The sequence below is a fragment of the Bos indicus x Bos taurus genome, chromosome 7 (assembly GCF_003369695.1).
Source record: "Bos indicus x Bos taurus breed Angus x Brahman F1 hybrid chromosome 7, Bos_hybrid_MaternalHap_v2.0, whole genome shotgun sequence".
Taxonomy (NCBI): domain Eukaryota; kingdom Metazoa; phylum Chordata; class Mammalia; order Artiodactyla; family Bovidae; genus Bos; species Bos indicus x Bos taurus.
The window spans coordinates 461,425-474,887 of record NC_040082.1 but is presented as its reverse complement, the minus strand read 5'-3'; the positions used below and the strand labels follow the sequence as shown (position 1 = coordinate 474,887).

The following is a 13,463-nucleotide window of genomic DNA, read 5'->3' as shown; positions in this document are numbered from 1 at the left end:
CAAAATTGCTTGTTACTTCTTCACCTAAATATTCACGTTTCAGGAAAATGAGCTATTTTTGCCTCAGAGCTTCTCCTGAACCCTATCATTTTCCTTTTGCCTTATCAGCAAGAGTACTAGAGGTTTGCACTGCGAAGCCCAATTTAAGGATATCTGTGGTATATTGGTTGTTTGGGATTTCATTTCAGTATCCTAATCTGAATTTAATTCTTTTCATTTTTTTTACTTTTGGGGATTTTTAAAAATTAAGTGGGAATTAACTGTTAGAAACTGTTGGCAAGATAATTACTAGTCTTTTTTTCCTTTTCTCGTTTTTCTTAATTAGAAAAAGAATAAACCAAAGGAACCACCCAAAGTACCCAAATCAGCACCATTTTTTATTCCAACTATTCCTGGTCTTGTACCCAGATATGCTGCACCTGAACAGAATAATGATCCTCAGCAGGTGAGAGCCCAGTTAGAGGAGCATCTGGGCACACGGGGCGTGCATGGTATGCTGTACATTTGTAGTTTTAACCAAGACCCAGTTTTACAGATACAGAGTAAATTAATGCTAGCTTTTAATTATAAACTACAAATTTTTTGTTATAATTGTGGTTTTTGAATAATGTGTATTTGTTTTTGTTTAAGTCTAAAGTGGTAAATCTTGGAATTTTGGCTCAAAAATCAGATTTCTGCTTGAAACTTGAGGAAGGACTGGTAAATAATAAATGTAAGTTAAATTATAAAATATTTTACCATTTATATTTATAATTTATATTTATAATATTTATAAAATTATTCAGCTTACTATGTTACTTTATATGACGAGAATTGAGTGAAATATTAGCAGATTTCTCAGTAGTTGAAAGTAAAAGCCAAAAGGATTGAAATCTTGGTTTTAATCTGAAGTAATTTTTGCTTTGTTTACAGTAGATGAGTGATGCTACACTCAGGTGTTAAGATGATAATCTTTTGAGAACCTCTCTTTCTTTCTGTATGGAAAATTGGAATTTTTTTCTTTTTTGCTCTTCTTTTTATTTACAAGTGCGTTTTGCAGTGTAGTTTGCAATAGACTTTTGTTTTAGGTAATTTCGGACATTACCAAATTATCACACAAAAAGACTTTTTTAAAAAATTGAGTGTCGTAAATTTTGAAAGCTACAATCTATAGCTAATAATGATCATGAGAGCTGTAAGCAATGAACAGAATTACAGTCATTCTCCCGTTTGACTTACCCTCTTGTCTTCTGACCCAGTTGTTTTGTGTTTTCATGCCAGTATCACTCCATTGGCAAAAGTCAAAGAATGGTACTTGCACTGATAGCTAAAGAGTAGCAGGATTATAAAAGGAGTAACTTGTTACATTTATGGGGGAGCAAAGAGGAGAGGCACTATTATTTAATATCTACTGAAAAACAAAATGTATTAGACTCTTGTCAGTGGTATTGTTCTTTTGCAAAAACCTAAAAGCATAGTCATTGCCATTGTAATATCAAATGCTTGTATAAGTGTATAGACTATGTTTTGGAGAAGGCAATGGCACCCCACTCCAGTACCCTTGCCTGGAAAATCCCATGGATGGAGGAGTCTGTGGGGTCGCTCAGAGTCGGACACGACTGAGCGACTTCACTTTCACTTTTCACTTTCATGCATTGGAGAAGGAAATGGCAACCCACTCCAGTGTTCTTGCCTGGAGAATGCCAGGGATGGGGGAGCCTGGTGGGCTGCCGTCTCTGGGGTTGCACAGAGTCGGACACAACTGAAGTGACTTAGCAGCAGCAGAGTATGTTTTCATGGGATGTATATGAAACAAGAGTGCTTACTTCTAGGGAAAAGTAGATTTGCAGTGAATAAGGTGGAGTCTTTCCCCACATATATTTCTGTAGTATTAATGTTTGTTAATGGTCAAGTGATACTTTTATAACTTTTATAAACAATACAAAAATAAATTCCCTCACCTCATCTTATTCTCACTAGCAAATACTATTAATAACTTGGTGTATATACTTCTGTAGCCTTCTTATATTGAATTTGTTCTGACTGATTTATAAGCATGTTAAAATGTCTGGTGCTAAATGTTAATTAGATTTTTAACAACCTTAATAGAAAGAAATTGCTAAAAATGCAAATTTAAATACATGTTGAGTTTGAAATGAAAACTAGTTTCTTAAATGATTGTTGGTAATAACTGGATTCTTATTAAAACAATGTAGATGAAGCTGCTGTTAACCTTCTGAAAGAATTAGGCCCGTCAGGAATTGAAACAGAGCTTCGAAGTTTGTCTCCTGATTGTGGTGGTTCAGTAGGCATTATGAAGAGCTTCTTGAAGATGATTGGGACAATGTTGGACAGAAAGCGGGATTTTGAGTTAGCCCAGGCATACCTCGCCCTGTTTCTGAAGGTAAGTCTAAGATGTGAGACAGCACTTCACAGCTTGCCCTCCTCCACAGTAGCGTTGTCTGACAGAAATGTCTGCAGAGATGGAAACATTCTGTATCCATACTTCACTGCATCTGGCTACTGAGCACCTGAATCGTGGCTGATGTGACTAAGAACCTGAGTTTCTCATTTTATAGAAATTTAATTAATTTCAACAGCTTTCTGTGCCTAGTGACTACCATACTGGATAGCTGGATGGGGCAGCAGCTTGTAAATGTTCTTTGTTGACTTCTGTTTTTTAGCTCAGCACAATTTTGACTCAACCCCCTGACTTCTATATCATCCATAGACATAATTAACCTATTAGCGTTTTTATTTAGTTACATTTTGGCAGGTTTTTTTTTTAATGATCATGAAAAAAGTAAGGTTTACTTCTGTCCTGGTTGAAGGAGTTTCAAACGATTTGACAGTAACAGAGTTGCTTTTATGACGAATATAATGGAGAACTCATTTTTATCTCACTGCTATAACATATTGAAGGAGGTAGATGATGCTGATTTTCAGTAATAGTAGATAGATTATTTATCTCATAAATATCTAAAAGTTTTCACTTGACTTAATTATTTGAAATTATTTAAAAAGTAAATTTATAGATGGTAGTGTGTAGGATAAAAAATTAGAAATGCTGCAGATTGTTCCTGTATTTTTTCCAAAATTTACCACAGTTGTAAATTTAGAACTAGGACTTTGTTTCTTCATGTGTATCGGGACTCTCCTTAAACAGAGGAGAGTCATTACTTCAGTTTTACTGAGAGAGTGACAGAACCATGAAGACTCATAATAGAGGAGAGGGAGATGTGAGATTGTAATAAACCAGCCTTTAAGAAAAAAAATCAAGAGTAGTGTCTTCTGAGGTTCCTTGTAAAACAGTTAAATCCAGCATAAACAAAATTTTACTTTTCTTAAATTAAATGTTCAGCTATCATTTTTCTTTTCAGTTGCACCTGAAAACGCTTCCTTCAGAGCCAGTACTTCTGGAAGAAATGACAAAGTTGTCGTCACAGTTGGAAGAAAACTGGATCCATTTACAGTTACTCTTTAATCAAAGCCTGTGTGTTTTAAATTACATTAAAAGTGCTTTGTTATAAAAATAAAGTTAGGTAGCTAAATCAAAGACTTTTCTATTAAAGAGGTTGAATTTAACTCATACCCTTGTTTTCCAAGTTTCAGTGTGAAAGGAAAATAAATGCCAGCACTACTGACTAGTCAGTCACTGTGACTCCACTTTACATGCTGAATACTTTTCTTGAAATAAAATTATAACTATCTTTTGTTTTAAAGATGTAAAGAGCCTTCTCAAATGATCTATTTTCTGAGTTTCTTCATCAGTTACTTGGATATGACTTCTTTTGAATTGTCATCACCAAGCTTGTGTTTTTTGAATGTTTGTAACATACTGAGGTATGCTGGGTCTCTCATGTAAAGTATTACCAAGTTAAACTGAAGTTAAAAGTGATATATGTTTAAAAAGTGCCTTCATGTTATGCGGTAAAAAGACATGTGTCTTTCCTTGGTGGCCTTTGATGAAAACATAGTTATAACACTGACCTAGTCCTCTCTCCATTGTACCCTCTCTCCATTGTACTACACTGTACATTGTAGAATGTCCTCTCTCCGTTGTACATTCTAAAGGAACTTACTTTTTTTAATATGAGAGGTGCTTTCACAAGGCAACTTGCTATAGGAGTCAGTTGAACAGATACCTGGAATGGGTGAGGGAAATTCCAAATTCCATTGAAGATAGCCTTCAAAGGTCTTTCTTCCCCACTGAAGACCTTTTTATTTGGAAAGAAACTGCTGACTACATTTTTGTTTTGTTTTGTTTTGTTTTCTGACTACATTTTTGTATCATAACCATTGTGAAACCAGGCAGCTCTGGCACTTTTCCCTTTTTTCATCATTGTTGTTTCTGTGGTTCAAGACTTCAGCAATAAGTGAATTAATAAAGTTCAAATTTTTTATAGTCGAAAGTAGTGTTATTCATAAAATTCAGCTGGTTGTATCTGAATGCCAGTGCCATTCTAATTAGGATATAGTTTTACAGAATAATCTCCAAAGGAATAGTCTTCACAAGAAGCTGATCAATGATAACTTTAATTATCAAAGTTTTTTGTTTAATGGTGAAGTGTTTTTGTTAAAGGTAGAATTATTAATAGTAAACTGCTAAAGAAATAAGCCAGTATTGTTTTGTACTTTGTTCTTTTAGAAATGTATATAAACTTAATAAAGCCATTGACTTAAATGTTAGTAATGACTTAAGCTCTAACTTTAAAAACTGTATTTCCCCTTGCCCCAAATACTATATTATAAAGATATGGCAAAATTTCAGTGTACAGTTATGTACAGTGTGAAGATTGTACAGCTCTCCTGCACTGCAGGGGGATTCTTTATTGTCTAAGCTACCAGGGAAACCCAAGAAAACTGGAGTGGGTAGCCTATCCCTCCTCCAGGGGATCTTCTTGACCCAGGGATTGAACTGGGGTTTCCTGCATTGCAGGCAGACTCTTTACCAGCTGAGCTACCAGGGAAGCCCTAATTATCACTTAAGTTCTAACTTTAAAAACTGTTTCCCCTTGCCCCAAATACTATATCTAAAGATACGGCAAATTTCAGTATACAGTTCTGTAACAATGTGAACATTGTAAATATCTAAAACAATAAGAGTGCTAAACTGAAATTGTATTACTGTGACAAATCTGGAACTTTTTTTTCAAATGAAAATACAGGAGTTCAGTATATTATTTTTATTGGAGATAGCTTTAGATAGTATTAAAGCATCATTTTGGCAGGTAACCTTCCAGTATTTTTCCTGTATGTTCACCATCAAAGGAAAATTTTTTGTGTATATTTTTTCTTAAAATGTTATCAGTTTGTGCATGCTGCTTTTTCTTTACCTTTTAAATTGCAAATGTAGTATATGACTGCATTTAAAACATCAGTCTATTTTTGATTAACAATCCCAATACCTTCCCTAGAAGTAACAATTGTTAACTTTCCATTTAGTCACTTCCATGTTTTCTGTGAATGTATATATATGTAATTGCTACAAGAAATGTATAGCTTCAGTTTTTACATAGATATATGTATATCATTCTGCAACTTTTCTCCGTGGTCTCTTTGAATATAATCTCACCTAATCTGACCTGTTGATTTTTGTATAGTGTTCTACAACCTACTTAGCCTATAATGGACACTAGGGTAGTTTACTGCTTTTTTTTTCAAACAGTGCTAAAAGAGTATCATCTTGTATGATTGTACGGGCATAAGGATTTATTGTATGCTTAAGCTTTGACTTGCTGAGCCAGAGTTAGGCAGTTTTAAAGAGATACTTCATTGCTTAAATTTTTTTAATTTATAGGTGAAAAATTGTCATTTTTATTGTTCATGTTTAGGAAAAACCTTTACTAGTAGGTAAAGGTAAAGATGGACATCTTTTCATATATTTGCTTTAGACATGTGAATTGCCTTTTGCCAACACTGCTCATTTTTCTGTGAATGATTTGTCTTTTTATCTCATGAATTAGTTAGGAGTTTTTCATGTAGTTTGGATATAGATATTAGTCTTTTACATCTGTTTCAGTGTTTTCTCCCAGTTGGTCGCTTGTCTTTAGTTTTACTTTTGGTATCTTTTTTAAACAGATGTTTTATATTTATATATAGTTAAATTGATAAATATTTTTAGGACTTTTATTTCAAAATATAGATAGAGCATGTTCTGTATTTTTTTCTAAGTTAATTATGTATGCATCTCGATCTCCATTTGGAATTAATTTCTGTGAAGAGTGCAAGGTACAGAGCTACTTTTATTCAAAAGTCCAAAAACTATTTGTTGAAATCCATTCTTCCTGATTTGGGGTGGTGTTTTATTATGTGTTAAATTCTCTAAGGCATTTAGTTTTCCTAATAAATAATGAATTGTTTACAGTTTTCTGGTATGTTTTCAGAAATGGTTGGAGTGATGCATTCCTAATGTTTTTCAGAAATTTCTTGGCTGTTAGTGAGCATTTTTGAGGTTTTGATTTTAGTTAGAGTACATTCATGGTACTGATTTGAAGAGAATTACAGTTGACTCTTAAGCAGGAGGTTAGGGGTGCCACCTTTCATGCAGTCAAATCTGAGTATAATTTATAGTTGGCTCTCCATACTTGTGGTTCCTCCATATCCATGGTTCTGCATCTGTACTATATGATCTGAATTCAACTAACTGCAGACTATACATACCTGAAAAAAAAAGTATAAATGGACCACACAGTTCAAACCTGTGTTGTGCTATTCAAGGGTCAACCCTGCAATAGTATTTCTCTACTGTTTCTCTACTGTTTCAGGGTTGGCCCTTAAAAAACTCAGGTTTGAACTGTGTGGTCCACTTATTCTTGGGCTTTTGTTGTGGCTCAACTGGTAAAGAATCCGCCTGCAATGTGGGAGATCTGGGTTAGATCCCTGGGTTCGGAAGATCTCCTGGAGAAGGGAAAGGCTACCTACTCCAGTATTCTGACCTGGAGAATTATGTGGACTGTATAGTCCATGGGGTCACAAAGAGTCGGACACGACTGAGCGACTTTCACTTTTCACTTGAAAACAATCTGTATTTTCATTAAACCAGAAGTGGTATTCTCTTCATTTAATAAGATTTCATTATATAATTATACATTTTTTGACAGATTTAATTCTGGGGATTTTATTTTCATTGCTATAGTGAAATATGTCTTTTTCAAATAAAGTTTATAATTGATTATTGCTGTCCTGGTAAAAGCAATTTGCTTTTTATACAGTGATCTTTTCTGACACTGAAAAACTCTTAAAAGTTTGTCAGTTTAGATTTAGGAAATCCAAGAGAATCCCATCTTCTGCAATTGATGAGCCTTTGTTTTTTTATCCAGTATTCATATTTCAGGGCTTGCCAGGTGGTAAAGTGATGAAGAATTTGCTTGCCAATGCAGGAGATGCAAGAAACATGGGTTCCATCCCTGTGTCAGGAAGATCCCCTGGTGTAGCAAATGGTAACCTGCTCCAGTATTCTTGCCTGGAAAATTCCACAGGTAGAGGAGCCTGGTGGGCTACAGTCCATGGGATCACAAAGAGTGCAACATGACTGAGCACACACAAACATTCATATTTCACTGTTGAGGTCCTTTAATGGACCGGAACCTGGTGGTCGGGAGTTGACCGATAAGAAAGTAAAAGGGAGAGAAAGAGGCTGATATTCCTTGGTTTATGCAGAAAGCCAATGAAGCCCCTGCATGGGGCTTGCTCTGTTCACAAAGGCCTCAGGCACCCTTTTGATGAGGTAAAGGCTCAGAGTGCCTTCTCAAGAGGGTCTTAGAAGCCTGGGCAGGAAAGTGAACTCAGAGAGCCTCTACTCCAGGGAAGCAGCCTGAAAAAGAGGGAGAGAGAGAGAGAGAGAAAAAGAAAGACACGGGGACCAGAGCTCTGATGGAGCAAAGGTGTTTTAATCAACATGGTGTGGGCATATATACTGTCTTACAAGGTAGCACTCAGCAAAGATAAAGATTAAAATTCCAGACTTAACAAAACATAGGCGATCCATATTAGAGTTGTAAACAATCACTTTTACCTTATTGTTCACAAGAAGGAAGAGGGTACTTACCACTGTATAAAAAAACTAATGAAGGAAATGCCTGGATTCCTCAGCCCCCTGGAGAGGCTTGCCTCTATAAGGAACAGAATTCCTGACAGATCCAAAAGAGCACACAGGAAGCCTCCTATTAAATGCTTCCTGACATTTCACATAGTTGTTTTTAGTTAGAATTGCTGTAGCAATCCAGCACAGAATGTTGGATACTAGCAGTGTTTAGAGATTTTTGTGTTTGTGTAGTTATTGACAAGTGGAAATGCTTTTAGTGTTCCACCATTAAGGATAATGTATGCTCTGAATTTCTGGTAGATAGCCTTGGTTAAGTTCTGCTACTTAAAAATATTTAGAGGTAAATATTATATGATTATACAGTAGAAATGACAGATTCAAGGGATTAGATATGATACAGTGCCTGAAGAACTATGGACAGAGGTTCGTGACATTGTACCCAAGGCAGTGGTCAAGACCATCCCCAAGCAAAAGAAATGCAAAAAGGCAAAATGGTTGTCTGAGGAGGCCGTACAAATAGCTGAGAAGAGAAGCTGAAGGCAAAGGAGAAAAGGAAAGATAAACCCACAAGGAGAGATAAGAAAGCCTTCTTCAGTGATCAATGCAAAGAAATAGTGGAAAATAATAGAATGGGAAAGACTAGATATCTCTTTACGAAAATTAGAGATACAAAGGGAATATTTCATGCAAAGATCGGCTCAATAAAGGACAGAAATGGTAGGGACCTAACAGAAGCAGAAAATACTAAGAAGAGGTGACAAGAATACACAGAACTGTACAAAAAAGATCAAGACCCAGATAATCATCATGGTGTGCTCACTCACCTAGAGCCAGACATCCTGGAATGTGAAGTCAAGTGGGCCTGAGGAAGCATCACTACGAACAAAGCTAGTGGAGGTGATGGAATTCCAGTTGAGCTATTCAAATCGTAAAAGACGATGCTGTGAGAGTGCTGCACTCAATATTCTAGCAAATTTGGAAAACTCAGCAGTGGCCACAGGACTGGAAAAGGTCAGTTTTCATTCCAATCCCAAAGAAAGGCAATGCCAAAGAATGCTCAAACTACCACACAATTGCTCTCATGTCAAACGCTAGCAAAGTAATGCTCAAAATTGTCCAAGCCAAGCTTCAACAGTATGTGAACTGAGAACTTTCAGATGTTCAAGCTGGATTTAGAAACAGCAGAGGAACCAGAGATTGAAAAGCCAACATCAGTTGGATCATAGAAAAAGGAAGAGAAACATCTCCTTTTTTGACTTCTGTTCCAAAGCCTTTGTGTGGACCACAACAAAGTGTGGAAAATTCTTCAAGAGATGGAAATACCAGACCATCGTACCTGCTTCATGAGAAATCTGTAGTCAGGTCAAGAAGCAACTGTTAGATTTGGACATGGAACAGCAGACTGGTTCCAAATTGGGAAAGGAGTACATCAAGGCTGTACATTGTCATCCTGCTTATTTAACTTATATGCAGAGTACATCATGAGAAATGCTGGGCTGGAGGAAGCACAAGCTGGAAGCAAGGTTGCCAGGAGAAATATCAATAACCTCAGATAAGCAAATAGCACCACCCTTATAGCAGAAAGCGAAGAGGAACTAAAGAGCTTCTTGAGGGTGAAAGAAGAGAGTGAAAAGGCTTGCCTAAAACTCAACATTCAAAAAACTAAGATCATGGCATCTGGTCCCATCACTTTATGACAAATAGATGGGGAAACAGTGGAAACAGCGACAGATTTTTTCTTGGGCTCCAAAATCACTGCAGATGGTGACTGCAGCCATGAAATTATAAGACACTTGTCCCTTGGAAGAAAAGTTATGCCAACCTAGACAGCATATTCAAAAGCAGAGACATTACTTTGCCAACAAAGGTCCATCTAGTCAAGGCTATGGTTTTTCCAGGAGTCATGTATGGATGTGAGAGTTGGACTATAAAGAAAGCTGAGCACAGAAGAATTGATGCTTTTGAACTGTGGTGTTGGAGAAGACTCTTGAGAGTCCCTTGGACTGCAAGGAGATCCAACCAGTCCATTCTGAAGGAGATCAGCCCTGGGATTTCTTTGGAAGGAATGATGCTAAAGCTGAAACTCCAGTACTTTGGCCACCTCATGCGAAGAGTTCAGATCTTCGTTTTCTGAATGTTGAGCTCTAAGCCAACTTTTTCACTCTCCACTTTCACTTTCATCAAGAGGCTTTTTAGTTCCTCTTCACTTTCTGCCATAAGGGTGGTGTCATCTGCATATCTGAGGTTATTGATATTTCTCCCGGCAATCTTGATGCCAGCTTGTGTTTTCTTCCAGTCCAGCGTTTCTCATGAGGTACTCTGCATAGAAGTTAAATAAGCAGGGTGACAATATACAGCCTTGACTTACTCCTTTTCCTATTTGGAAACAGTCTGTTGTTCCATGTCCAGTTCTAACTGTTGCTTCCTGACCTGCATATAGATTTCTCAAAAGGCAGATCAGGTGGTCTGGTATTCCCATCTCTTTCAGAATTTTCCACAGTTGATTGTGATCCACACAGTCAAAGGCTTTGGCATAGTCAATAAAGCAGAAATAGATGTTTTTCTGGAACTCTCTTGCTTTTTCCATGATCCAGCGGATGTTGGCAATTTGATCTCTGGTTCCTCTGCCGTTTCTAAAACCAGCTTGAACCTCAGGAAGTTCATGGTTCACATATTGCTGAAGCCTGGCTTGGAGAATTTTGAGCATTACTTTACTAGCGTGTGAGATGAGTGCAATTGTGCGGTAGTTTGAGCATTTGGCATTGCCTTTCTTTGGGATTGGAATGAAAACTGACCCTTTCCAGTCCTGTGGCCACTGCTGAGTTTTCCAAATTTGCTGGCATATTGAGTGCAGCACTTTCACAGCATTATCTTTCAGGATTTGGAATAGCTCAACTGGAATTCCATCACCTCCACTAGCTTTGTTCGTAGTGATGCTTTCTAAGGCCCGCTTGACTTAGTGCCAAAAAATTGATGCTTTTGAACTGTGGTGTTGGAGAAGACTCTTTGAGAGTCCCTTGGACTGCAAGGACATCAAACCAGTCAATTGTAACAGAAATCAGTCCTGAATTTTCATTGGGAGGACTGAGGCTGAAGCTGAAACTCCAATATTTTGGCTACCTGATGTGAAGAACTGACTCATTGGAAAAGACTCTGATGCTGGGAAAGATTTAAGGCAGGAGGAGAAGGGGACAACAGAGGATGAGATTGTTGGATGGCATCACTGACTCAATGGACATGAGTTTGAGCCAATTTGGGGAGGTGTTGATGGACCGGGAAGCCTGGTGCTGCAGTCCATGGGGTCGAAAAGAGTTGGAGATGACTGAGAGACTGAACCGAACTGATAGAATTTTATCAAGTGATGGTTTTCAGCATATATTAGAAAATCAATATCTTGGTGTAATTGGTGAATTTTATTCAAAGATTTCTAACACTGAGTCACTTTGATTTCTGTAGTAGCACTTTTTGTGAGGTGAAACTGGCATACTTTTGTCTCATGAAATTCATTTATCTTTGATACATTTTTTGAACTTGTCTATTTAAGGGGATAAAAGGCTTACATAAAGTCTTTATTACATGGTGATTTTTAACTACTTAATTTTTTTCTATTGTTACTGAAGTAATTGGAAATTCTGTCTCTTCTCAGTCCAATGTTGGTAAACTCTGTTTTCCTTACAAATTATGACTTTGTAAATCTAAATTTTGGAATTTGTTAAATTATATTAGGATTATGCCTTTTTTTAATTGCTAGGTTGTAAGTGACCAAAACCTAACCCAAATATATGAGTATCTACAATGTCCAGGAATAAAAATTGGCTTTATCTACTGCTAGATCCATGGATTCCACAAGAATTCGTCCTTTTCTCCATCTCCATTCTGTTCTCATTTTTAGTTATCTGTTCAGTCACAATCTCTCCTCATTCTCTGAGTTGTCAGATATTTATTGAGAACTTACTATGTGCCAGCATCTTATTTGTGTTGGGAGTCTAAGTGATCAAAACTTGAAACAATACAGGTGTCAGCCTCTCTGAATTTATGTATTTTCCGCATAAACTGAACGATAGTGAGGGTCACTGGTGATATATTTGGGCAGAAGGAGAGGCCTGTGACAGCTCAGTTTTCCATGACTGTGGGTGACATTTGGAGAGCTGAATTTTCCACCGGCTTCATTAGGGCAACTAAGGAGAGCTGAGAGTATACTGTTCAAAGGCTGGCTGCCAAGCCACTGTGACAAAGTGAGCCATGACTCCATGGCAGTGTGTGACTGCACCATCCTAGCCCACAGCTCAGTTGGAAGGCTGAGGCACGTGCTAAATGGAATGGTGGTGGTGGGTGAAGGGAGGAGGAGAGAAGGATCTGGCAACAGAGAAGGCTTTCTGTTATCCATATGCAATCTTGGAAAAAAGGGAGTGAATTGAACCACTAAGAAAGAAATAGACTTGGGAGAAAATCTGAACATGTAATTCCACTGAACATGTATTCAAAAGAGCCTAATGCAAAAGAGACCGAGATACTTTTTATTTGGTAAATTTGTTTCCCCTATCCCCCAAATCAGTGGCATGAGAGTTTAGGATGATTTTAGTCCGTTATATAAAAAAATTCTGTAGGGATTTTTTTCAGTGTCTGTACTGTAGGCTGAATTTCCAATTCCAATTATGCTAATTTCCAATTCCAGCTGAATTCTACTAGACATCTCTAAAGAAGTACACAGGATATTCAGTATTTCGTTTTCATCTACACCAAAGACATGCAGATAGCTGATTTAATGCTCAAGGGGAAAAATAATGGTATAAATCTTAGACAATTGTTAGCAATATCATCTATTTGCAATTGCAGCCAGGAATGTATATTTCAAATCAAAAGGTTTTGTTACCGTTTTAGTTTTTTCCACTGTCTCTGACTAACCGGTCTTTACAACTTACTTATTTTGGCTATTTTTCCCTATCTGAACTTTACAAGTCTGGCCTCTATCCCTAACTCAGGCTTTGTTTCCTCATTTGTGACCACACCCTGCTCTCTATAGAGGAAATATGCAAGGGCAGTGGCCGAATTAGTGGCAGGTGTGAGCATTTTCCAGCCTGAATTCAGTTCACCGTCTGAATTGAGTCTCTAAGCAGTATAATACACGAAAAGGTGACAGCCTCCCATCCAGCAGTGTTTCACTCCTTTCTCCAGTTACTGACTTAACTAATTCTGCTTCATCGAATGCTACTTAGTGCCTACGCTCTGAGGTGCTGTTTTATGCTCTTGAAATACTATAGAAAACGAAACATACATGGACTCTTGTGGAGCTGTTTTAAAACTCTTCCTTTCATACTCTGTTAGTGGCCATTTTCTTTTGCTCTTGTTTAGTGCAAACACACGAGACCGTTTCTACACCCCAGGCTTCGCAAAACCAGTAGCTACGGATTTGTTTTGAATGCGCATGTGCATGCGT

General features: G+C 37.3%; 1 protein-coding gene across 2 annotated transcripts in view; it reads left to right on the top strand.

The window, feature by feature from the left end:
* The window catches only part of WDR36 (WD repeat domain 36), a 43,501-nt gene extending 37,155 nt beyond the window's left edge, over positions 1-6,346 (top strand). For both annotated transcript variants that reach the window (XM_027545456.1, XM_027545457.1), the window contains 4 exons: positions 326-445; positions 631-712; positions 2,196-2,383; positions 3,360-6,346. In XM_027545456.1, coding sequence (XP_027401257.1) covers positions 326-445; positions 631-712; positions 2,196-2,383; positions 3,360-3,509 — 540 coding nt within the window. In that variant the 3' untranslated portion in view covers positions 3,510-6,346. The remainder of the gene's footprint in view (positions 1-325; positions 446-630; positions 713-2,195; positions 2,384-3,359) is intronic.
* The last annotated feature ends 7,117 nt before the right edge of the window (positions 6,347-13,463 follow it).